General features: G+C 42.3%; 1 protein-coding gene across 2 annotated transcripts in view; it reads left to right on the top strand.

Annotated features, from left to right (window-relative positions):
* Nucleotides 1-25,023, top strand: part of AHI1 (Abelson helper integration site 1) — a 107,461-nt gene extending 82,438 nt beyond the window's left edge. For both annotated transcript variants that reach the window (XM_066611222.1, XM_066611223.1), the window contains 5 exons: nt 5,000-5,065; nt 6,925-7,087; nt 14,488-14,585; nt 21,024-21,103; nt 23,782-25,023. In XM_066611222.1, coding sequence (XP_066467319.1) covers nt 5,000-5,065; nt 6,925-7,087; nt 14,488-14,585; nt 21,024-21,103; nt 23,782-23,992 — 618 coding nt within the window. In that variant the 3' untranslated portion in view covers nt 23,993-25,023. The remainder of the gene's footprint in view (nt 1-4,999; nt 5,066-6,924; nt 7,088-14,487; nt 14,586-21,023; nt 21,104-23,781) is intronic.
* The last annotated feature ends 315 nt before the right edge of the window (nt 25,024-25,338 follow it).

Genomic DNA, 25,338 nt, shown 5'->3' with positions numbered 1-25,338 from the left:
CAGCTATTACTCTGGAGTAGTTCACTGTATGATTTGTCTCCATAGTAGTAAGAATCGTGCACACTTCCTCCAACCTTGCCTGAAGACTCCTGGTAGAGTTGTGGAAACTCTCTATCTGATGGGGCGTAATCTCTATAGCAAATTGCTAAATCCAGCCACCAAGCTGAGCAGCTGTCACACAGGGTTGCAGGCAGTGTCACATGGGACTATAACATATAGGCCTCTGCATGCTTCTATTTAGGATATAAACTAGAGCTGCTGTGTTAATTGATTTCTTAAATGGAGTGAAATTTTATGGCGTGATTCTTAAAGACTAGCCTTGATTTAGTGGGGACCACCTCCCATCCAGCCAGGCACCAGGTATCTCCTCCTTGGCTGCAGTGGTGTCAACAGCAGTTTCTTTCTAATGGCAGGTTCTCTCCAGGGACAAACAACAGCCAGGAAGAGCCCTGATCTAGATTGGGACTGTAGTGGTGGCAAAGGGGTAAATTTCCCCACATTATATAGTCTCAATCCAGATCAAGACCCAAATGTCCCCTATTTACAAAACACAATCAGAGCCAAATGATGTTTTTAAAGTCATATCCAGTCTGAGTTCAAGCCAAGTAAGCATACACAAGGTTGCAACTGTAATAAGATAACAGTGGTGTTGCTAGGGCAGTGCGGGCCACACTGGGTGACATGCATGGGGGGGGGGGTTGACACCATTACTAGCCAAAATGTTAAAATCTTGGTACTTTTGAATAATACCAGCCTGTTATTTATCTTTCGAATGAAACAAACCATGTCGAAATATCTCTATTCTATCAAAAGTTATAGCCAAAAAACTAGTGGGGCGAGGCAATAGTGCATCACAAGGCCCACTGCCCAGGGAATTGCCCCATCCACTGCATGGGAGAAGGTCCATCATGGGACTGACACGCTGGCCTCCCGCACTGGGTGTCGCAAACCCTAGTGACGCCACTGTGAATACCGTCCTGAAAAGAATGCAGAATCTCTTGGACAGTTCACAAAGGATGTGGCAGTACAAAATCCATTACTAACCTCCACTATGGTTGTGAGTGTCAAAATTTTGCGTACAACCCTATCTCTTGTCTGTGGGGTGAGGGTGCACCTGGCTGGTCAGAGGTAGAAAGAAGTTGCCACAATGAGCTAGGCAGTTCTTAAATTCTTTATTGTGGAGAAACCTGAGGAAATATCCATGAACTATACTTCTGCACTATACTTCTGCATATATAGATCTCAATATCTTTCACAGAGAAAGAGAACACAGCAAGCTGGCCATACTATACTGAGTCCCACTAGGTCTTCTGCAAGCTTTGTCCACTGGAGTTTGTTAATTATTTCTTTAAATGTTGTAACTCTGTTTTCTCTTATTTCTTTTTATATTGTTCAGACTGCAATCCTATCCACACTTACTTGGGGGTAAGCCTCATTGATTATCATGGGTCTTACATCTTAGGCATGCATAAGAATGGGCTCTTAATGTCCTACTACTGTACTTGAAAAACCTAAATTCCAGTAGTTTCTTCTTTATTCTTTCTGGAAAATGGGCCCAAGGGCCCCACCCTATCCATAGATGGTGTGCTGGGTGCAGGGCTGCCAGCACAGCGTCTGCTGCATCCTGTGCACCATCCAGGGACCCGGCTAGTTGGGAGAGGTAAGAAGTGAAATATTTACCTCTTACCTCTCCCTTCCTGCGTCCACATGGTCCCCAGTGAGACTTCTCAGATCTACACCAGCTCTTTTGCTGGTATAGGTTTGAGGTGTCTGCTGGGAGCGTGCCCATCCCTGAACGGAGGTGTGTGTGTGGGGGGGGGGGGATTTAGGATGAGGCATTCACCACTGATTCCATCTCTGTTACCCACCATTATCCACCCCACTGCCAGCAACTTTAAAAGTCTAGAAATGATACATTAACCTTAAGTGTCCTTAAATGAAGATTCTCGATCTTCCCAAATACAGGTCTGGAAATAAAGCACATATACCTTTAGGTGGAAGCGCCTTGGATCCACATTTTAATGAAACTTTAATACAACATCTGGGAGCATTCAGAATATCCCAGGGCATGTTGAAGTTTTTAATCTATTATTTCCTAAAGCTTACCTCAGCTCAAGGAAGTTTGATGGGGCTTTTCTGAAAGCTCATAAATATATTCTTTTTAAAAGAATCATAATTAGAATAGCAATAATAATCCTCATGATGACTCATCACTGAGTAACAAGAGCCACTCCTTCCCTTTGGGTAAAACTCATTGCCTCCACAGTGCTGCTACTCTGCAGAATCTCATATCAGGGAAAGAAGACGCAAGAATAGGCTCAAACATGCCCCTCCTGCATGGCAGCATTGAGAAATGTCACTAGTTCTCTTGTTTAAAGGCCAAAGTAGAGTTGATGGCAATGGATCTGTATGCATACACCCAGGTCTGCTGGAATGACATTGAAATAGGCGAGTTCATCCAATGTTATAGCTCGAAGGGGCACATGAGTGTGGAAAACTCCCTGCCTGAGGCTACCCTTCTTTCCCCTCTTTGCTTAAGCATTTTCTCTCAGCCAGGCTGATTTCTAGCATTGGAGCCTAGCTGAGGGACCATGTCTTGACTGAAAGGCTGCAGGGAGGGCAATTATAGATAAGTGGAGCCGTTTTAGAACCCCTCACATACACCCCTTTTTACTCTTTAAAATCAAACATTACCCACCCCACTGGATTCTACATGTACAAGGTTAAATGCCCCAGTTTGCCACCACGATCTCTATTTAACTTCTAACTTAAATATACGTAGTATTATCTACCAAGTTACCATATTAGCATGGTACTGGCTATTATTGTGAGTTTAATATTTGTAAGAATTATAGCCACTTGTTGTACAATGGATATTCGCTACAAAGAATTAAAGGACATTGCATGAGATTGCCAGGTGCTGAAGTACAACCAACATAGCACAGTGCACAATTTAGCAAAATATTTCCTGGTCGTATATTCCACTAACAGTCCAACCCTATCTCACCCTGCCCCCTCCCCGCACTGATGCAGCATGCCAAAAAAGGCTTATTAATAATAATAATAATAACAACAACAACAACAACAGGTATTTATATACCGCCTTTCTTGGTCTTTATTCAAGACTTTATTCAAGGCGGTTTACATAGGCAGGCTGATTAAATCCCCGTAGGGATTTTTACAATTGAAAGGCGGTTCTATCTTTCAAGAACCACAACAGTCCAGGTGTTTCACTCTGATCTGGTTTCACATTCTGGCCTCCATCCTCCCACGCTCAGAGCAGATGGAATCGCTCGGCTTCAGCTTGTCAGCTGCTTCAAGGTCGCACGGTGCTGGTGGCCTCGAACTGGCGACCTTGTGGATGTTATCTTCAGGCAGACGGAGGCTCTACCCTCTAGACTAGACCTCCTGCCCATAATCAAGGCTTGTGCTGCGTCCTGTAATGGGGCAATCTTGGATGTCGCCTCTGCCCTTCCCCTGCCTATTCCATCTTCCGCTCTGGCTTACCTGGGTCAGCGGGCCTTCATGGAGCTTTCATCATGCATGGGGCTGCTCCGAACTCCCTGATGGAGAGGTTTGTACAACTGCCATGAAGCAGGCTCTGCTGATGGAATACTCATTCTGTCAGCTGTTCAGCCCAATAGCATTGGGCTGTAAGTGAGGAGTACTGTCTTTGGTGAGTGAAACATTCACATAGGACACAGATCATCTTCTGTGAGTGAAAGGCACTTTTCCTTCTGCAAGAGGGATGCTTCTAATTTTCACCAGTCTTCCCCCTCCAGGTGCAACCTACCCCATCCAATCCCCATGGTCTTCAGGAGTGGCATGTTGGGCACAAGGACTGAGAATGGGAAGGAAGAGGTGGGAAAGCCCCCCATTATGCAAGCAAAACTTCACTCCCAGTTCTCTGGATTCCGCCAACTGTGCCTTTAAAAAAAATGACTTATCCCTAAGAAGAACATTGGATTGCATCTGTTAGAAGGTTTTGGAGAGGAAAAAAATGTGAGGATTATTCATTCCAAGCACTAACAGCCCAATCCTGAGCTGCCTGGGGCGCGCGGCTGCAGTGGCGCCAAGAAGGCCCCCGCCACATCCTGTGTGCCTCAGCCTGCCGCAGGCAGCACCTCAGGAGAAGGGGACTTTCGTCCCCTTCTCCCAGGTAAGGGAAGCAGCCCCACAATGGGGCTATTCACTTTACCGCCGACGCTTGTCGGCACTACAGTAAAGGCGTTCATGTAGGGTGCTGAGCCCTACATGGACAGGATCTGGTGGAGCTGAGCTCCACCGGACCCACCTCCTGCCTTCCTGCTCCTTCCCCCCTGGTACGCCTCCCGCCCTCCCTCTCTCCACTCTCCGCCCACCTCCCCCCTCCCCAGAACGCCTCTTCCCTGCCCCCCTCCCTGCCCCCACTTACCATGCCACAGCTCAGTGGTCCATGAGATCGCCAAGCAGTGGAGGACGGGCACTAGCCCAGCGCCAGCCAGCGCTGGGCTAGCACGGGCGCTGGCCAGCGGTAAGCCTCACAGACGTGCCTTACGTTTGCGAGCTCAGGATGGGGCTCTAAATCAGTAATGACCACAAATGTTTTCATTTTTCTTAGGAGCTGGCACTTGGTGCAGTCCACCAAGGGCTTTTGGGCAAAATCCAACCAATTTCATTAAGGCTTAGGCTGGGCTCATGCAGAAGTTCTGTTACCATGCTTGGAATCTCTTGAGCGCCGTACTTACTACTATATAGCTTCCACTGACTCCTGTTCTGCACGCAAACTGCTTAAAATTTTATTGAAGTCAGTGGAATTTTTAAACAACTTGTCATGTCAGACTGTAGCAGTGTCATCCTGCTAAAATGTCATTCTGCCTCATTTTATTTACACCATTTTCATTATTTATGCATTAGCTATCAATAATCAAGAAATTTTGGAATACAGTATATAGGTGAATATAGATTCTTAAAAAAGTGTTCGTGGTGCAGTCGATTCATAATAACTTTTTTCTTTTAGAGCTCTGAGTTTCCACCTGCATTATATGTGAAAGGAGACACAAGTTCAATCCCTGTCCAGGAAACAGTGAGTGCTGTGCAGTTTTTTAATTTCGTTGTTTGATTATGTGTGTATTTGTTCAGTCATGTAGCTTAAAGGGTACTCAGAACAAACTCTTCTAAAGTGATCTTAAATTTTTCACCACCGGTTTTAGGAATATATCTACTCCAAATGTATTAAAAGCCATTCAAAGCCAAGATCTGAGTTACGCAATGCAATTTTATGCATGTTATTCCATAAGCACACTGTGTTCAGTAGGGCTTCCTTCCAGGTAAGTATGCTTAGAATTGCAACCATAAATTCATTCTATTATTAACTCTATTGTTTAATACTTACATTGCTTTGAAGAAAGGGAGATTTCTTCCAGTTTCTTACAAATGAATTGGGAGCAATTCACAGTTTTTTTCTTGAGAATTGCCTAGAAGATAATGGATAGTGCATGTGAATTATTTTTGTAGGACCAGGAGGTCTGTTACACTCTAGTCAAAACAGTGCTGCAGTATACTTTAGAGCAGTGGGTCCCAAATTCCTACTTGGCAGGAGTGGGATGGGGCAGGGGAGAACCTGACAGCAATCATGGCAACGCCAGGAGCAAGGGCTTTTCAAACTTACCTGGGGGGTCGCACTAGCCTCCAGGAGGGTCCAGGATGCTCGCAGCCCCATCTGTTGGCTACGGTGCTGCTCCAAATAGCTCATATCAGTGATCGAAGCCCACTTCCAATTTTTGCATGAAAACTGGAAGTGGGCTGCGATTGACGATTGGAAATATTTGGAGCAGCAGGGAGGCCCGCAGAGGGGGCTGTGAGCCTCCTGGGCACTCTGGGAAGTCAGTGTGATCTCCCAGGCAAGTTTATAAAAACCCTTGCTCCTGGCAGCGCCGTGATCGCAGCAGCGCCATTGGGACACCCATTTCTGGGCCACTCCTCTTAATGGGGAATGGAATGGTGCTCTTCCAGGTTCCCTGGTGGATTGTGACACACCAGTTTGGTAACCACTGCTTTAGAGCACTTCTTTCCAAACTACTGGGAAAGCCTGGGATTCCTTGAAAACATCTCAACAGTACCACATAAGATGCTCAGCAGCAATGGACAAACTTCCTTGAAAGACCATCTAGGCTACCGCCACCCATCTTCCCTTGCAATTTGCAGCTGCAGGGAAGTATTTGTTGTCTTCTAGGATGAACTCTCATTTCACTAGGTGTACAGCAGAGAAACCCAACAGACCTAGCCAATGCCTCACATGAACATTCCTCACAACCCTCTGCAACATGCAGGGGACCTGTGACTGATACACAAAAGAATTTCACCAGTCACATTAGTGTGGAAAGGGTTCTTTGAGTGTAGAAAGTTTGAAAACTACTGCTTTCGAGTAAATTGATCCATGATGTAAAACATTTGTGCAGTTATTTTTAAAAAAATTTTAAGAATAGTTCAAAGGAGTCATCAAAATGGAATTATTTCAATGTCAGTAAGATTTCTCCTCTAGGACTACCTCATGCCTCAAATGTTTATTCCTATATATGCTTTTCTTTTGTTCCCACAGACAGACAAGCTAACAAACCCACTGGGTTCTGAACGTAATACAACAATTCCAAGAAAGCAAATATATCAGACTTTTATTTGCTTATAAAACATAACAGCTGGTGGGTTTTCTTGAAGCTAATCTTGCTGCCTTTGAGTGTTCTTAACACTTTCGACAATCCCACAGCCCCTTTATCTTGCTTCTCCTGCTGCGTTCCCACCAGCCTCCAAACCTGAGGCAGCCTCAGCTTTCACCAGAGTGTAGCTTTGAATACAGCGACTTTTCTATAAGAGGAAGTGAATGTTGGCCTTTTGTCTCTGTGGTACAGTTGTGATAAAACTGTGGTGGCCTTATCTTTCTCCTAGGTAGTGGCTCTTTATGACTACACAGCGCATCGATCAGATGAGCTAACCATCCATCGCAGTGACACTATCCAAGTGTTATACAAAGATAATGATAACTGGTGGTTTGGCAGCCTGGCAAATGGACAGCAAGGCTATTTTCCAGCCAATTATGTGGTTGCTGAAAGTAAGTACATTCCTTCTTCCTGGTATGGTACGTCTGAAGGGGCTTAACTGATTTTTGGAGACTGGCTATTTTGTACATACATCATATGATCTGTTTCATGGTTGTAGGCTTAAGTGTGAAAATAGTACAAGCATGCAGCATGTTGACCAATATCTTTCATTACTTTTAAAAAGCTTATAAAGAGCTACCACTGAGCCAGTTGCAATTGCTTTATTTATGTTGTACACTCTAGTCTAGTTATGTCTTTGAGTGACAGCAACTCTCTCCACAGGTTTAGGGCAGTGGGCTTCTTAGGCTTGCTGCCTCTTAAGTAGAGATGTTGGGAACAGATGCTAGCATCTGCACTTTGCCACTGAGCATATGAGGTTGTGTTGTACTGTTTGCTTATAAAACAATTCTACAGAAGGAAAAGGCTGAATTCAGCAGCCTGAATGTATTATGGAAAACAAGAATATTTGCAGGTCATCTCATGTTTTGCTTAGTTTATTCTGCCTTTGCTTTTGGGGAGGAAGAGGGAACTATCCAGAGCAACAGTGTCCAGCTTCCGATATTAGAAATTCCGCCTATGTTCACCGCCACAATTGCAAGTTTTTATGTACAGGTGGTGCTCTTTATCCGCGGGGGTTCTGTTCCTGGACTCCCTGTGGATATAAAAAACCATGGATAATGAAATGAAAGTTTTGGGGGCGCACTGGAGCTCTGAACACAATTGAAGCCTTGCTCTCAAAAAGCTTGCTCTCCAAGGCTCAGAAAACCTCCCAGACATGATAAGAACAAGGTTCCGGTCACGTCTAGGAGATCTTCAGTGGGGCAGACTGGGATGTTTGGCATCCATGGTGAGGCAAATCTCTGGATAATGAGGCCCCACCTGTACTTATAAGGACTAGACACCTGCTTTAAATAAGGACATAAGAATAGCCCCACTGGATCAGGCCATAGGCCCAGCTAGTCTAGCTTACTGTATCTCACAGCGGCCCACCAAATGCCCCAGGGAGCACACCAGATAACAAGAGACCTGCATCCTGGTACCCTCACTTGCATCTGGCATTCTGACATAGCCCATTTCTACAATCAGGAGGTTGCGCATACACATCATGGCTTGTAACCCATAATGGATTTTTCCTCCAGAAACTTGTCCAATCCCCTTTTAAAGGCATCCAGGCCAGATGCCATCACCACATCCTGTGGCAAGGAGTTGCACAGACTGACCAGATGCTGAGTAAAGAAGTATTTTCTTTTCTCTGTCCTAACCCTCCCAACACTCAATTTTAGTGGATGTCCCCTGGTTCTGGTGTTATGAACCAGAGAGTGTAAAGAGCATCTCTCTATCCACTTTATCCTTCCCATGCATAATTTTGTATCTCTCAATCATGTCCCCCTTCAGGCGTTTCTTTTCTAGGCTGAAGAGGCCCAAATGCCGTAGCCTTTCCTCATAAGGAAGGTGCCCCAGCCCTGTAATCATCTTAGTCGCTCTCTTTTGCACCTTTTCCATTTCCACTATGTCCTTTTTGAGATGTGGCGACAAGAACTAGACACAATACTACAGGTGTGGCCTTACCATCGATTTGTATAACGGCATTATAATATTAGCCGTTTTGTTCTCAATACCTTTCCTAATGATCCCAAGCATAGAATTGGCCTTCTTCACTGCCGCCACACATTGGGTCGACACTTTCATTGACCTGTCCACCACCACCCCAAGATCTCTCTCCTGATCTGTCACAGATAGCTCAGAACCCATCAGCCTATATCTAAAGTTTTGATTTTTTGCCCCAATGTGCATGACTTTACACTTACTGACATTGAAGCGCATCTGCCATTTTGTTGCCCATTCTGCCAGTCTGGAGAGATCCTTCTGGAGCTCGTCACAATCACTTCTGGTCTTCACCACTCGGAAAAGTTTGGTGTCGTCCGCAAACTTTGCAACCTCACTGCTCAACCCTGTCTCCAGGTCATTTATGAAGAGGTTGAAAAGCACCGGTCCCAGGACAGATCCTTGGGGCACACCGCTTTTCACTTCTCTCCATTGTGAAAATTGCCCATTGACACCCACTCTCTGTTTCCTGGCCTCCAACCAGTTCTCAATCCATGAGAGGACCTGCCCTCTATTTCCTTGACTGTTGAGTTTTTTCAGTAGCCTTTGGTGAGGGACCGTGTCATACGCCTTCTGAAAGTCCAGATATATAATGTCTACAGGTTCTCCTGCATCCACAGACCTGTTGACCTTTTCAAAGAGTAAAAAATTTTTTAAAAAGCACAATAAATAAATAAAAACAAAAACACAATTTTAAAAAATATAGATTTTTAGGATTCTGAATTCTATGTGACCACTTCTAAATTTAATGTAGGGAAGTTCAAAATGCACACCATTCTTAATGTAGCATTCAGGTCTATTATCCAAACAGTTTTGGTAGCAATAGCGAGGTATGTTCATTTTGGATCTTAGCAAAGTATTATTATGAAGAACATTTATATACTGTTATTCGAGAAAAGTAGTTCACAAAGCTATTTAAATACTTAAGGCTACAATCCTGTCCACACTCTCCTGGGAGTAAGTCCCATTGACTATAATGGTACTTACTTCTGAGTAGACATGCATAGGATTGGGCTCTAAATGACTAAAAGGAGAGCTTATGTTCCCTGAACTACTACACAGAGTATTAACTAGAAGTCAAAGAGACTTTTCTTTGGCAGAATGCTTCTTCAGTGGAATGTTTCAAACTCTGTACATCAGTGTTTTTCAGCCCATGGTACAGGTACCACCAGTGGTACTTGAGGTGGTGTCTGGTGGTACACATGGGATCCCTGGACACCTGCCGCTTGACAGCAAGACCAGTGACAGACAGCAGTAGGAAGCTTGGCTCTGCGGGCAGAGCTCCAAAGTGTGTTTTTTGCATGGTTGAAAAAGTCCATCCACCTGAGTCTCTTACTGGTGTTTGTCACATTGCATCTGTCTTCTTAATACAGACGTAACTGGTGACAACCAGTTACCAGTTTACTTCTGGTGATACTTCCCAGGGCGGGGAACTCGAGTTAGGTGACTCAACTCAGAGTCACAAAAATGCACGTTTTTTGCTGACTTGTGGACACTCGGGTCACACGTGTGGCAGACTCGGCAAAACACTTGAATCAAAGGCCCCCCTGACTTGGCACTCGTCCCCATGAGTGCAGACTCGAGTCAGTCTTTGTCTGGGTGTGCTTGCTTACTGTTTTTGCAGCATGAAAAATCTTATGGGGCCATCATTCAGACCAGGTGAGCAGTCGGGAGGCAGGAAAGGATTAATGTTTGCTTTTGCATCTGAGCAGGAGGCTGGGAGGCAGGAGCAGGCTCTGATAGGAAGGAAAGAACTGATGATCGTTGGACAAAGGATGGGCATTCTGTTATTTTCTTTGGCTGAGGTAGGGCAGAAAGAAGAGCCAAGGGGGTCTTGCCTTATGATTGACTGGAGAAGCCCAGGGAGGTGGGAGAAGGCTGTTTTGCCCATCTCTGATAAGAAGGAAGGAACCGATGATCATTGGACAAAGGATGGGAGGTTTGATATTTTTTTTGGCTGAGGTAGGCAGAAGGAAGAGCTCAAGGGGTTTCTTACCTTAGAACTGGTTGGAGAAGCTCAGGGAGGGGGAGGAGGCAGGAAAGGGGAGAAGGCAGTTCATAGCGATCATGCTTTCCACCGCATGGCTGTTCTGAGCTCCATTATTACTTGGGAGGAGGACCCCTCGTTGAATGACCAGCTGAAGTGGGACTATTTCTGAGTAGAACTGCCAAGGATTGGGTCATCCTGGTAAGCTTCACAGCTGCTGCGCATGATCCTCCTTCCTCTTGCCATTTCTGTCCCCTCTCTTACACAGTCTCTCTCGCCCCCTCCCACCCTATTTACAGATGGGATGGGACATCAGGGTTTTTTTTAAAGAGAACTCCAACCTACACATACACCTCTCAGCAGCAGCCCTGTTTTTTCTACAGCTGGTTTTTTTAAGGGGGCGACTCAACTCCAGTCCTTTAGAGTTGCGATAGGGCAACTTGGCAACTTGAAAAGTGTTCCCATTAAGATCCGTTTTCAAGTCGATTCGCAGGGGGTGGAGACTTGTGATTCAACTGAAGTCGTGCTGCACCAAGTTTGCCTGCTGCAAGCCTGCTGCAAATGACAGAATGGGCTACATCAGAATGCCAGATGCAAGGGAGGGCACCAGGATGCAGGTCATGTCTTGTGTGTTCCCTGAGGTATTTGGTGGGCCACTGTGAGATACAGGAAGCTGGACTAGATGGGCCTGTGGCCTGATCCAGCGGGGCTGTTCTTATGTTCCTATCCCTGATACTTCCAATAGGTGGAACATGCAAAGTGGTACAGCGGGGGCAAACGTTGAGAAACGCTGCTCTACATTGTTCATTAAAAACTATGTTCAAAGAAAGAAAAATTCTAATTTGGTTGATACAACTACATTGGTCTGATGAATTTAACTTGAACTCAGTTGAAAGCATGGAGAATTTTGCACTCATTGCTTAAATTCTCCAATAATTTCTAAGTTCAAGTATAACATACCCCTCTTATACCAACCGCACTGGTATGCAGTAATCTTATCTGGCATAAAAAGCAAATTGTGATTGATGAATGGTCCTAACCATAAAAAGTAGAGTGCTAAGAAACAGTTCTGAGGTCGACAACATCCAGTGAGTGCCTGGTGTAGTTCTTTGCAGTGATAATTAATAACTAGGTATTTATATATTGCCTTTCTGGTCATCGGATTACTCCTCTGACTTTATTCAAGGCAGTTTACATAGGCAGGCATTTCTAAATCCCTCAAGGGTATTTTTACAATCATAGAGGTTCTCTCTTTCAAGAACCAACCACATTTCGGAATGGATCTTCCTGGTTTGGTCTCACTTCTGGCCTCCAGTCCTCCCATGCAGACTGACAAGCAGCTCCATCTCTCACATGGAGGGCAGCCAAGACGCTTCTTGCTCACAGCAAGAGCAGGTGGAATCACTCAGCTGGGCTTGTCAGCTGCTTCAAGGTCATGCCAATCTCAGCTGTTCAGGGAGCTGCTGGTGTCCTCGAACTGGCGATCTTCTGATGTTATCTTCAGGCTAACGGAGGCTCTACCCTCTAGACCAGACCTCCTGCCCAGATAGCCACAATGATCTGAAAAAGTAAAGTCACAACTCAGTTTTATGAAAATGGGGCTTGCTGCTTTCTTTTGAAGCTATTTTTTTCTCCTAAAGTGAGAGCTGCCCATAGAAAACAATGGAGAAATCCAAAATTTTAGTCTCCATCAGTCTCCTTGGGCATTATTTTAATTGTCTTACAGTAACAAATAGTGTCAGAAGAGAAAGTGAGGGCCAAACTACAAATTACAGTCAATGCATAGCTTGTCCTATGTGTATGCGTGAAAATTTAAACAGCACTTGCAGAGGGGATCAGGACCATGGCATGTGGGGGTAGGGTAGAAAACCCTTCTTTTTCCATGGTTCTAATGAAAATCATCCTCCAAAGTCTCTATTTGCTTTGGGAAAGAAGCTGCCATTGGCAGTGGTGGCAAGTCTAATTGTGTAACCTTCCTTTGCACATTTTAAATTGTGTTCCTTTCACTGGGTTTCCTGTGCTTGCATGAGTCAATGAGCGCTCTGATTTCTGGGCTCCCTGGCTGAAAATGGAGACCTGTGATCCTCAGAAGTGTTAAGTGAAATTTTCTGTCCTACACTTCAGGCTTCTATAATTTTACAAAGTTTTGTAGTAAATTTGATGTGATTTGGCCAGCATTATGATGTCCTCCTGTCTAGTATTTTGTTTAGTAATATATACACTGTTGGGCAGGACCTATAGAGTTAGGTGCAGAGCTGCCATATTTAAGATACTACAGTTTAAAGAGGTACACATTTCTTCTCTACCAATTTGTTCCACCGTGGGGGCACATTGTACAGACCCTGGCTTAACAGTGTCAGAACAATCCCTATAGTTGTTCAATGTATTTTCCCTTGCAAAGCTTTGGCATTGGTAAATGCTTAGAACTGTGTCCACTGTTGTTAAAGCTAGTCTCCACACCAGAGGGCACCCTACACAAAAGTCATCTCTGGAAAGTCCATTTATGAATTTCCAGTAAGTGCTAGTCATACACCTTTAAATGTCTAATATCCCTTGGGTATATACCATAACAGTTGGAAGGGAAGAACAGATCCGACAGCATGTGGTAAGCCCGCCCTCAAGAACCAAGGTTGGTTGGCTGTGGGTTTTCTCTATGTTAACAGTCTCCCTTTCAAATATTAGCATATGAATCATGGGAATATGTGGGGAGGCTGCAGTCATGACATCTGTGTATTGCAGGGATGGCCAAACTTACTTAACATAAGAACCATATATGATAAATTTCAGTTGTTTGAGAGCTCCAATATTTAAGAAGCCTTTAAATGCTTAAATATATTTACTCACCATGAACATTAAACATATATTTTAATCCAGTGGACTCTCAGTTTATACCCAGTAAAGCTTGAAAAAAAATTATTTACCTTATATAGGTTGAGCCTCATTATTCGCATGGGTTCCATTCCAAGCACTCACGTGGATGGCAAAAAACGCACTATAGCAAATCAATTTTAAAAACAAAGTTGCTTTGCTACGGTGATTTAAAAACAGCCTTGCTGACATTTATGATGTAAGATAAGAGTCATCAAGAAGACAATCCATCAATCAGTCATCCTCCAAGCACTTAGAAAAGTGCTCAGCCTCTCCCTTCACCAATGCAAAAGTGCTCAGCCTCTCCCTTCACCAATGCAAAGTGATCACCTTTCTTTCACGTGCTCAGGGGAAGGGAGGGGTCCGCTGGAGAAAGAGAGACTGATGAATTATCAGCCAGCTGCCCTCTCTCTCTCTCTCTCATTATGGAGAGAGGACTATTGTTAAAGGACTGTTCAGTTTTTTAAACTGGTTTTAAAGGGATGCGTTTTTCCCCTTCTCCAAGGATCAGCACATTCCTTCTCATTTGCAGTGGCCATTTGTGTTGAGTCAAATCCGTGTATAAAAAATCTGTGTATAAACAGGCTGGACCTGTAATTGTGATACAAAAAGGACCTCAGCCAACGTATTTTCCTGAGCTGCACATTATATGACAAAGAAACACATGTGGCTCATGAGCCACGGTTTGGCCACCCCTGCTATATTGTGTGAAACAGCTGTGCTAGAAAATGCTGCTAAATTATATGCCATGTATACTATGATGGAAAAATTAATTGAGCCAAAATCAACACAAAAATTAAATGGCAAGTGAAATGCAAAAATCAACTGCAGTAATTCAAGAGTTATTGAAATGTATGATATATTACGGAATAGGCAATGGAAGAAGTGATACAAGAGCTCTTACGTTCCATGTCAGGCTTTCCTAATTCATCATCTGTGGTTCATTTTCAGCCCAGTATGAAGAACAGCTGTCTTCAGGATTCACAGAAGACTCCACTCCACTTCTGTTCACTGAACCAGCAGAAGTAATATCACCAGCTGTGTCTGAGGTAGCTATTTGGAAAGGAGGGCTTATGTTCTACATTATGAAGTATGTCCATGGTTCCCAAATTTTTTGCACCGGGACCCACTTTTTAAAATGGCATTCTATTGGGACCCACCTAGCTTTACGAATTAAAAAAAAAAAGTTTCAGCAGCCACTCAAGACCTTGTTTTTATCCTTTTTGCTATGGTGGGCGAACTGCCTTCTGAGTGTTTGTTGAGCTCAACTTTCATCAGATCAGGACCATTCTGGTGGCATTGCATTATTATTTAATATTTATTTATTGATTTGATTTGAATTCCTTTCTTCCCAGAGGGCATCCCAACACGGCTAACAACAATTAAAATACATAAAATATAATACCTAAAAGCTATATAATACAAATAAAACTATAAAACAGACAATAAAAAGTCCAGCAACAACAGCAATAAAATCCATCAGTTAAACATTAATTACTAAAAAGCAGCCATTATACCGTCTTACTGGGCATCAAAGTCTTTCTGGAATAAAAATGTCTTCAGGCATTCATTTTGGCCTGGCCTTTGAATTGGACCAAGGCATGTTCACCTACTTGCAAGTAAACATGCACATGCTGCTCCTTTTGGTTTCTGTAGGGCTCAAAACATTTTCTTTGTCAGCTATCAGCTTGTCAGTTTTGCAACCCACCAAAGATAAATTTCATATGATAGAAAAAGAGAGATGATATTTAATTAAACTAAAATTACAATACTTGTCACAAATTTAGCTTGGTTATTCATTAACATTGTCCATAAAGGAGTATACAATTAAGACCCAAATAATTTACTTTTCTTGCAGATTCACAAAATATTTGTTATTACATTGGCCTGTAATGCATTAAAGCCACAATATAGAGAGCTGTTAATGAATGCTCTGTGCATTATTGAGTATGAGGAAGCCCTTGTGCACCCATAAAAAGATTTGTATAGTGATCAGAGTGAGTGTTCCCACCATAAATCAGAAACTCTCTTGTGATCTAGTTGGCCTCTGGAAAGCAAGGAACCAGAGCACTGAACGGCATGCCTGGGTCTTCTGGCACAGATCACGTCTTTCTTGCATTTTTAGAGTTGTCCACCTCCCCTGGCCGATGTTATGCTGTCATGTCACCATGAGGAGGGAGGCTGGCCTCAAAAAGCAAACCTGAAAGAATATTTCATCTCTCATATCCACTTTGTGGGGTATAAAGGAAGGAGCTTTCTTGAAAGGCCTTTGATGTTGAATTCACCTGATCTAGTACTGTAACTAGGGAAGAAATCAAAGCTATATCCCCAGGAGATGACATAGGGGGAGAGTTTCAAATCTGTGCTAGCATCTTCATCTTAGATTGTGCCAATCAGCATTCCAGTTGATTCTTTCCTTCTTTCTGCTGCTCTCCTTCTTTCCTACTTTGGGCAGTATGTATGTGGAACTCTGGATTGGGGTGGTGACATACTCTAGTACACTTTCTGAAGTCATCCCCTAATCAGCTGAGAAACTGAGCAGATCTTTCATATTGCACTAATAACACAGGCCAACACACATTTTGCTTCCTTAAGCATTACACCAATTCCTGGGTATATTTGGGATGCTGATTCCAAAAATGGCATCCGTTTAGCCCTATAAGAACATAAGAACAGCCCCACTGGATCAGGCCATAGGCCCATCTAGTCCAGCTTCCTGTATCTCACAGCGGCCCACCAAATGCCCCAGGGAGCACACCAGGTAACAAGAGACCTCATCCTGGTGCCCTCCCCTGCATCTGGCATTCTGACATAACCCATTTCTAAAATCAGGAGGTTGCGCATACACATCATGGCTTGTACCCCATAATGGATTTTTCCTCCAGAAACTTGTCCAATCCCCTTTTAAAGGCGTCTAGGCTAGACGCCAGCACCACATCCTGTGGCAAGGAGTTCCACAGACCAACCACACGCTGAGTAAAGAAATATTTCCTTTTGTCTGTCCTAACCCGCCCAACACTCAATTTTAGTGGATGTCCCCTGGTTCTGGTATTATGTGAGAGTGTAAAGAGCATCTCCCTATCCACTCTGTCCATTCCCTGCATAATTTTGTATGTCTCAATCATGTCCCTCCTCAAGCGTCTCTTTTCTAGGCTGAAGAGGCCCAAACGCCGTAGCCTTTCCTCATAAGGAAGGTGCCCCAGCACAGTAATCATTTTAGTCGCTCTCTTTTGCACCTTTTCCATTTCCACTATGTCCTTTTTGAGATGTGGTGACCAGAACTGGACGCAATACTCCATGTGTGGCCTTACCATCAATTTGTATAACGGCATTATAATATTAGCCGTTTTGTTCTCAATACCCTTCCTAATGATCCCAAGCACGGACAGCCGCGCGGGAGCGTTCCTCTCTCCTCTGGGGATAAGAATAGGCCTTCAATTTGGCTGTACTTGTCGTAAGAGGCGACTAAACAGCCACCGGGTAGATGGGACTCGTCAGCCTGGGAAGGCAGCTCATCTGAGAGAAAGAAAACTCTGATCCCAAACCTCTACTGCCTTGTGGCTACATCCAGTTATGGAAAAGGCTTCAGGAGTCAACCGCGAGGCAAAATCCGGAGCCGGAGTCCCTGAGGCAGTTCATGGCTGAACACAGTCATGTTCTGGCAACTCCTGCGACGCCGCTGGAACCAAACGTATTGGCCTCTGCCTTTCCATTGGACCATTTCAGCGACATGGAGAGGGGGGATTTGCTGCATGGGTAACAGCCTATCCTCCATACCTACTTTACCCAGGCTTCGCGCACTGGAGAGGACACTCTGTTTCAGAACCATCATTCAGAGCGTGACACCATAGTCTTCCGAGACTGAAGGATGCCAACACACATTCCGATCCCAAGCATAGAATTGGCCTTCTTCACTGCCGCCGCACATTGGGTTGACACTTTCATCGACCTGTCCACCACCACCCCAAGATCTCTCTCCTGATCTGTCATAGACAGCTCAGAACCCATCAGCCTATATCTAAAGTTTTGATTTTTTGCCCCAATGTGCATGACTTTACACTTACTGACATTGAAGTGCATCTGCCATTTTGCTGCCCATTCTGCCAGTTTGGAGAGATCCTTCTGGAGCTCCTCACAATCACTTCTGGTCTTTACCACTTGGAAAAGTTTGGTGTCGTCTGCAAACTTAGCCACTTCACTGCTCAACCCTGTCTCCAGGTCATTTATGAAGAGGTTGAAAAGCACCGGTCCCAGGACAGATCCTTGGGGCACACCACTTTTCACCTCTCTCCATTGTGAAAATTGCCCATTGACACCCACTCTCTGCTTCCTGGCCTCCAACCAGTTCTCAATCCACGAGAGGACCTGTCCTCTAATTCCCTGACTGTGGAGTTTTTTCAGTAGCCTTTGGTGAGGGACCGTGTCAAACGCCTTCTGAAAGTCCAGATATATAATGTCCACGGGTTCTCCCGCATCCACATGCCTGTTGACCTTTTCAAAGAATTCTATAAGGTTCGTGAGGCAAGACTTACCCTTACAGAAGCCATGCTGACTCTCCCTCAGCAAGGCCTGTTCGTCTATGTGTTTTGAGATCCTATCTTTGATGAGGCATTCCACCATCTTACCCGGTATGGATGTTAGGCTGACCGGCCTATGGTTTCCCGGGTCCCCCCTCTTTCCCTTTTTAAAAATAGGCGTGACATTTGCTATCCTCCAATCTTCTGGCACTGTGGCCGTTTTGAGGGACAAGTTGCATACCTTAGTCAAGAGATCTGCAACTTCATTCTTCAATTCCTTAATAACCCTTGGGTGGATGCCATCAGGGCCCGGTGACTTATTGATCTTTAATTTATCAATGAGGTCTGAAACATCTTCTCTTTTAACCTCTATCTGACTTAACTCCTCGGTCAGGAGGGGCCGTTCGGGCAGCAGTAACTATCTCGCCTACTTTTAGAGACATGGCATAGCCTCTTTAGCCTACACCATGGCTTCCTCATGAGGAAGCTGCTTGAACCATTCACTAATGAGGCTATACTGTATCTCCAAAACTAGATGTGATAGGGTGAAACGGATGCCATTTTTGGAATCGGCACCCCAAATTCATATCAAACCACCATAAAGTTTGGGAAAAACTTTTCTGACCCTCAGTTTTGTAGGCCTGTGTAACAAGTCTTGACTAGAAGAACCTCAGTAAATGTCAGTCAGTCTATGGGAAAAGGATAATTGTTCACTGTTTACTGGCTCATTTATTGCTTATCAGAATCAAGACTGTTGAATGTGATTTGGAGTTCGTAAACTTTTTTTCTAGTAACTTTTCTAAATTTTCCACTATTTATGCTGTTCATACTGTGCACTAATTTAGACATCAAGATAAGTGATTGGGGGACATGTATCCCAGGGGTACCTGCTGGGACCTTTAGGGGTACTTGAAAAAGAATTGAATAATGGCGGAAAAAGTCAGGTCTGTATTAGAATGCCTTGCGGGGCTGGCATTAGACCTTGCGGGGCAGGTCTAATATGAGGGGTACAATTTATAGAAATGGACTGCCAAGGGGTATGCAAGTGAAAAAATGTTGGGAACCACTGATCAGGGTAAAAGCATTCTAAAGCATATGGGCAATAGACAAAATCAGATCTCATCCCACCTGAATTCAGGGTGTAATTTTTAGCCAATTGTGAAACATTTTACTTGAGCATGGCTCAAGTAACATGGTTGCAAATGACTATAAAAGGACAACTTTATGGCCACAATCCATAAAACCACATGTCAAATTAGATATATCTAACAAGGTTTTTGCTTTAACAGCAACCCCACCTCCACACCTCATGACAATGTAGGGGTGTTTTGAAACCTGGAGGAGTTTGTGAAACCTGGAGGAGTTTTTGAAGCAGTTGTGATGTCACATGAGAAGTTGCTGTTCAAAATAAAAAAAAACAAATCCAGCTTTTGCACTAATCTAAAGCTATTTGGATTGTGGGCTGTTTGTATATAGTCAAGTGGAGCGTGGGAGGCAAAGGGCCAGAGAGAGGCCAGACCGGGAAGGAATCCAGCTGGAAGGAGGAGTTCTATGAAAGACTAGAACTAGTCAATTGTAAAAATCCCTACGGGGGTTTAGAACGGCCTGCCTATGTAAACCGCCTTGGATTAAAGTCTGAGAAGAAATCTGACGACCAAAGAAAGGCAGTATATAAATACCTGTGTGTGTGTGTGTGTGTGTGTGTGTGTGTGTGTGTGTGTGTGTGCAATATAGGGGTGTATTGGAGAAAACATACAGTGTTCATAAGCAGTTGTTTTGCTGTACTTCTGAAAGTATCCCTTAGACTTTCAGTAGTCCGTTTGTTGGAACAAACAGATATGAGGTGATTATTTTGCATTTGTACCATTCCAGAAAATTCAGGCTATCCAACCTTAAAAAATGCACAGTACAAGTGAAAAGTATTTGTTGCATATATATCCCACCTTGATGCTTTCCTTACTAGGATCAGATCTTCTCAGTCCAGCACTAGATTCATTGAACCACGCTTGCTCCCTTTCTTCCTTTGGATTACTACAATGAAGTAGTTTAAAACATGGTAGGTTTCCCCCTTTGATGTCAAGCAGAGCAATGAGGCAACAGTGATCCCTAAGCAGTATCTACCACAGAGTTAAAATGGAATGTGTCAGTTCTAAATTATTTTCACCATAAGAGTATGACTTTGTTTTTTTAAAAATAAAAATAATCATTTTACTGATTTTAAAAATTTAAAAAACCCCTTAGTATTCTGGTGAAAATTTTTCAGTACTGACACATTCCATTTTAACTCTATGATAGATATTGATTAGGGTTGCCTTATTGCTCTGCTTGATACCAGAGGAGAACAACTCACATGATTTTAACTACTTCATTATATTAATCCAAATGGTAGAAAGGGAGCTCAGTGAATCTAGTGTTGGACTGAAAAGATCTGAGTTCAAATCCCAGTTAAGAAAGCATCAAAGTGGGGTATGTATGCAGTGAATACGTCTTTAAGTTTTTGGTGCTTTTAAATTTCTGATATAGATTTGAGTCTCCTAAGAAAGAAAGACACTGAACTAACTAATGTTTTGAAATATGCTATTCTTTCGAGTAGCTTTTGGATGCTTGTCCATCAAAATGAATAAGGTTGTTGATTACTTCACTGTCAATAATATTTGACAACGAATGTGATCCCTGTTCAAGACTCATTGAAGCGTAGATTCATAACTTCTTGTTTTTGCTACACACACCTGAACATTTCAAGGGGTTTTTAAAGCTGTGGAACTGTTTCCTTCTTTTTAACCGCATAGGGTGAGAATGTCATGGGTGACGGATCTTCTATGTGAAGCAAGGTATATTCTCTCCTCATTCAGGAAGCCCGTGGGTTTTTCATTGTACACGTGTTGACCCCGTTTTTTTTCTTTTTTTTAATTTTCTCTATGCTTTTTTTCCCCTTTCTCCCTTACTGATTAAAGTTTTCCCCTTTTGCAGATGTCAGCAGTCATCCGCAGCTCAGGAGACCAAAGATTTATTTCAGAGAATGACACAGAGATAGACTCCCTGGCCACACCGTAAGCAGCCAAATGTACTAAGCAACCTGTTTGGTTTTCTGCTGCCTGAAATAAGCTGTAAATTGTGATATTATTTAATGGAGTATTTCAAAATTAACTACATTGGGATAAAATAACCTAAAATGAAGAAACCGATCTGGGGAAGTACGATGGTTTTATGCAGTACATCTCATTCCAAAGATGTCCCAATATGTACAAACAATGTTCTTTAGGTGTTAAAACTCCCGTGATGGTGCTTCTTCTTTCTTTTGCTAGTTATATGAGCTCCAGGTCATGCGTCCAGCTGCTTTTTTTATATGTCCATATGTTATTACATATGCTTATTACAAGCATATGTAATATTGTATGTAAAAATACATATGCTTATTACAAATGTCTTATTACATTGCTTGCTAGAATATGGGTGGTGATCAGAGCTGTAAGTTTAGGTCAAAGAAACAGCAAGCAAAAGTGCAAGCTCATTATCCAAGTAGGAGATCATAACCATTTATTTTTAAATGCATGGTCTAATTTCTTAGAATTGCTTTAAAGTGGCTTAAAAAACAATACAATATGAAAATATTAAAACATTAAAAACACAAATCAAACAGAAAGAGACCAAAAGCAATAAGAGCCCCAATAAACCCAACGCATCCTGACAAAGTCTATGATTTTAATCCATGGATTAAGAAAGTTAAGAGGGAGGGAACTGGGGGAATCTCCCCAGTGGGGGAACTGAGGGAAGAGGGGGAATCTCCTTGGGCAAGGAATTAACAGGGGAAAGAAATTCACTTTTGCATGTCATTCTGAAGGTTCAGGATGCTGGAAAACCTTGGCCAGAGCAACCAAGGTGAAGTTGCACCAACTATAACAGGGTTGGAAATCTAAAAACATACTATTCCTTAGGATCTCCCTATCTGGGAATAGGTTCTGGGAGAGCAAAAAGCCAATTGTGAAAGGAGTGGGGCTTGTTCAATGCCCACACTTACTTTTCAGGTAGAAAACCAGAACATTTACTTTGTGAAATGTATGCATAGGTGACAGAGATAAACGTTGGTTCTCATGGTTTTCTTTTAGGTTCCCTTTCAGTGCCTTTTTCAGCTTGTTCTGACTTTGTTCAAAGAACACTGTCATGCACTTTTTGCATCCATGCCCCGTTATAGCACTCTCCTAGTCTCTGGTTATGGGTCCACTATGAATGAGAGGGGCTATTTTACTAGCACCAGGGAGTATGAATGTGTTTCAGCTGGAGTTGACTTACACTTCTTTGTATTATTTATTATTTTTTGCTAGTTCAGGAATACTTTTTTATTTTTAACATCAACTTCCAGATTTTCATTGGATTCCATTTTGACACGAACACTGCTGCCTCAGAAAGGATACTGTTTCAGCTGAGAGGCAAGCTGTCACCTCAAATAGTGCACAACACAAGCCCTCCCGTTTTGTTTTGTTTTGGCAAGTTTTGTGACCTGTTTTGCCAAAAGGAGGTGAGGCTTGTGCTGTGCATCATTGCTGTAGAGCACCTTCTTGAAAGTGTGAACTGCTCCTTAAAGGAGGTAGTTTACAGCAATTTACTAAGATGGGAGATATGCAGGTCACAAAGATTGCCTCTTTAAAGCAGCAGTTGCCATTTTAATGGAGATGATCTGCAAAGCTCTCATTACTAATTGTAACTAAACTTGTCTGGTAATTTTTATAGACATCATGCTAACCTGTCAGAAAGAGGGAGGTTCACGTTATAAGTATGATAATCTTTAATATTAATGTTGCTTAAGTGTTACTTATTTCAGACAAGTTTTATACATACATCTGGGATTCTTCAGTTGGAAAATAATCTCTTAAGGGGATTTTTTTTAAACCAAAAATAAATATGTTTTCATTTAGAAAGTAACTGACGAACATAGTTTTTTTTTACATAATCTGAAACCAAGAATAGTATTGGAAAATTAGTATTTATGGATTTGTAGCAATCACTAATTTTGTATTGTGTTAAGAACTAGATAGAATTCTGCACACCTTTGATGATATACTGTGAAGTACAATATTTTTGCTGTCATTTTTATTGAGAACATATCCCATGAAAATCCAGACTTCCTTGCTAATGTAAAAAATAACCACTAAAAATAACCACAAAATACTGTTTTCAGAGGCAAATCAGAAAGACAAATCTATTGAATAGGTAAAAAACAGAACAGGGGCATCAGAGAAGTGTTTTATTAAAAAGGCTCCTAAGAACTGTGTTGTGCATCAGTAACATCTTCCACAAGTGGAAGGTGAAGGGCAATGTGTTATTCCATGAGCCAAAAGGGCCCATTTGAATGTGCAATATTCTTCCTGTGATAAGACAGAGCTTCCAAGAGTGGAGCTGCATTCTGTGAAATCATTGCTATTGTATTTGGACAAGCAGAAATGCAGGTACTTGAGCTTTGAGGACACTGGTGCTATCTGCCGCTTCCTAGTAATGGGTAGGTGGAATTGGAAAAAGATCAGTCTTGCAGAATCCTCTTTTTGTGTATACTTCAACTGTTTTAGACTGTGTTCCTGTACTTGTATTGTGTGTCCCAGCATCATGAAATCAGCCATTAATAGCCTGTCTATTTTTCATTAATAAATGAAATCTAAAAACCAAATGGTAGAGAAGAAAACCAGTCTGAACAGCTGAATCTTTAATTCAGTCTTTTATCCTACCATCCCTGTAGAGGCACAAAAAAGAAGACCAAGAAGAAAGGCGTAAAAATAAATGAACCAGAATACCAGGCAAATGTAATTGCACTTGACAACTTCCCATCTAATGGTGTTGTGGATGAATCGAAGAAAGATGTGACAAAAAAGAAGAAAAGGACTGTCAAAACCATAATTGCGAGTGGTTCTTCGAATGTTGCCTTTGAACCAGACTCTCTCAAGCCATAGTGTCCATTTTGTACTTGGATTGAGATTTCATATTTAAAAATGTGGAAAAGAAGGAGTTATTGTTTAGTGTGGAATGATAGTCGTATGTGTTCAAGAACATGAAGTTCATTAATGCATACATTTATCCAAACCGTTACATGTTTATCATGGTGGAGAAAGAGTCTGAGATACAACCATGAACTGAACGTTCCATTGAAACTTAGACAAATTAAAGCATCAAGTTTGACTTCAGTATTTTCTTGTCAGTAGAAGCACATTGAAATAATTTATGATTTATACTTAATGACCTTCAGTCTTATGTTGGACCTTTTCGGGTCAGTAGATGAAACTGGCTTAAGAATAGTTCTTTTGAAGTTGAAGAGTGCTCTGGATTGGGAGAAAAGGTAGCAGAACTGAGGTCAAAGCCAATTGTAGACCATGAATTAAAGGGAAGCAGCTCAACTGACATGGAGGCACTGTGTCCTTGTAGTCCTTGTTTTGGTCCAAATAAAGGTATGAAATATTCTGAGCTAAATAAAATATATAGTAACTCTGAAGGAGTCTAAGCACTAGAAAAAATAAATCTGTTATATACTGTTTTTCATATCTTCCCTGTTGTGCATATATTTAGGACTAGCTTGTGTGATGGCTTTTCATACTAACATGTACGCACAAATAAGAATAAATAATAAATCTGGCGTAAATGCCAGGTATCATTGAGGAATAGAATGTATCTTGATTTTTAAAACAAGAGTTTTAAAATAATAATTATTAAGTCAAAACGTTTTGAAAATTCTGTTTTTGCTACCCTTAAAGCAGCATTGCCAAATTTATTCTTCTTTGTTGTTAATCAAATGTGGGTGAGGTACATTTTTACATAGTATGTTTGTGCTCAGGTGTAACTGTTTTTAAATTAAAAAGCATTAAGTTGTGAAAAACCTATACATGAAGATTTCCGGTAACTTTTATTTACAGTCCTCTTGTGTATATGTGTTGACAGCGGACGTCCAAGTTATTTATACTATCTTAGGAAATTCTGCCCCCTTCCTTTCTGAAGCAATAAATAACATAAAATTAGAAACCTTGTTTTAGTATTCATAGCTTTTGATTCCATTAAAAAAAAGAAGTGAGAATAATCATGTTGACCCACTGGTGTGTAAATAACACACAGATACAAAGGATTAAATATGAAATATTCTAGTGTCATCCCTGAACATGTTTAGAAGGCATAGAAATGTATCGACATATTTCTTTACATAAGGCTTACTGAGTTTTCTCCCTCATACAACTCTAGGACAAATCTGTTTTATTGGAGAGAGATGTTTGATACTTTGGGAAATGTGAGTAATAATCCTGGATAACTCATT

The sequence above is a fragment of the Tiliqua scincoides genome, chromosome 1 (assembly GCF_035046505.1).
Source record: "Tiliqua scincoides isolate rTilSci1 chromosome 1, rTilSci1.hap2, whole genome shotgun sequence".
Lineage (NCBI taxonomy): Eukaryota > Metazoa > Chordata > Lepidosauria > Squamata > Scincidae > Tiliqua > Tiliqua scincoides.
The sequence above is the reverse complement of the archived record's forward strand: the minus strand, read 5'-3'. Positions and strand labels throughout refer to the sequence as shown.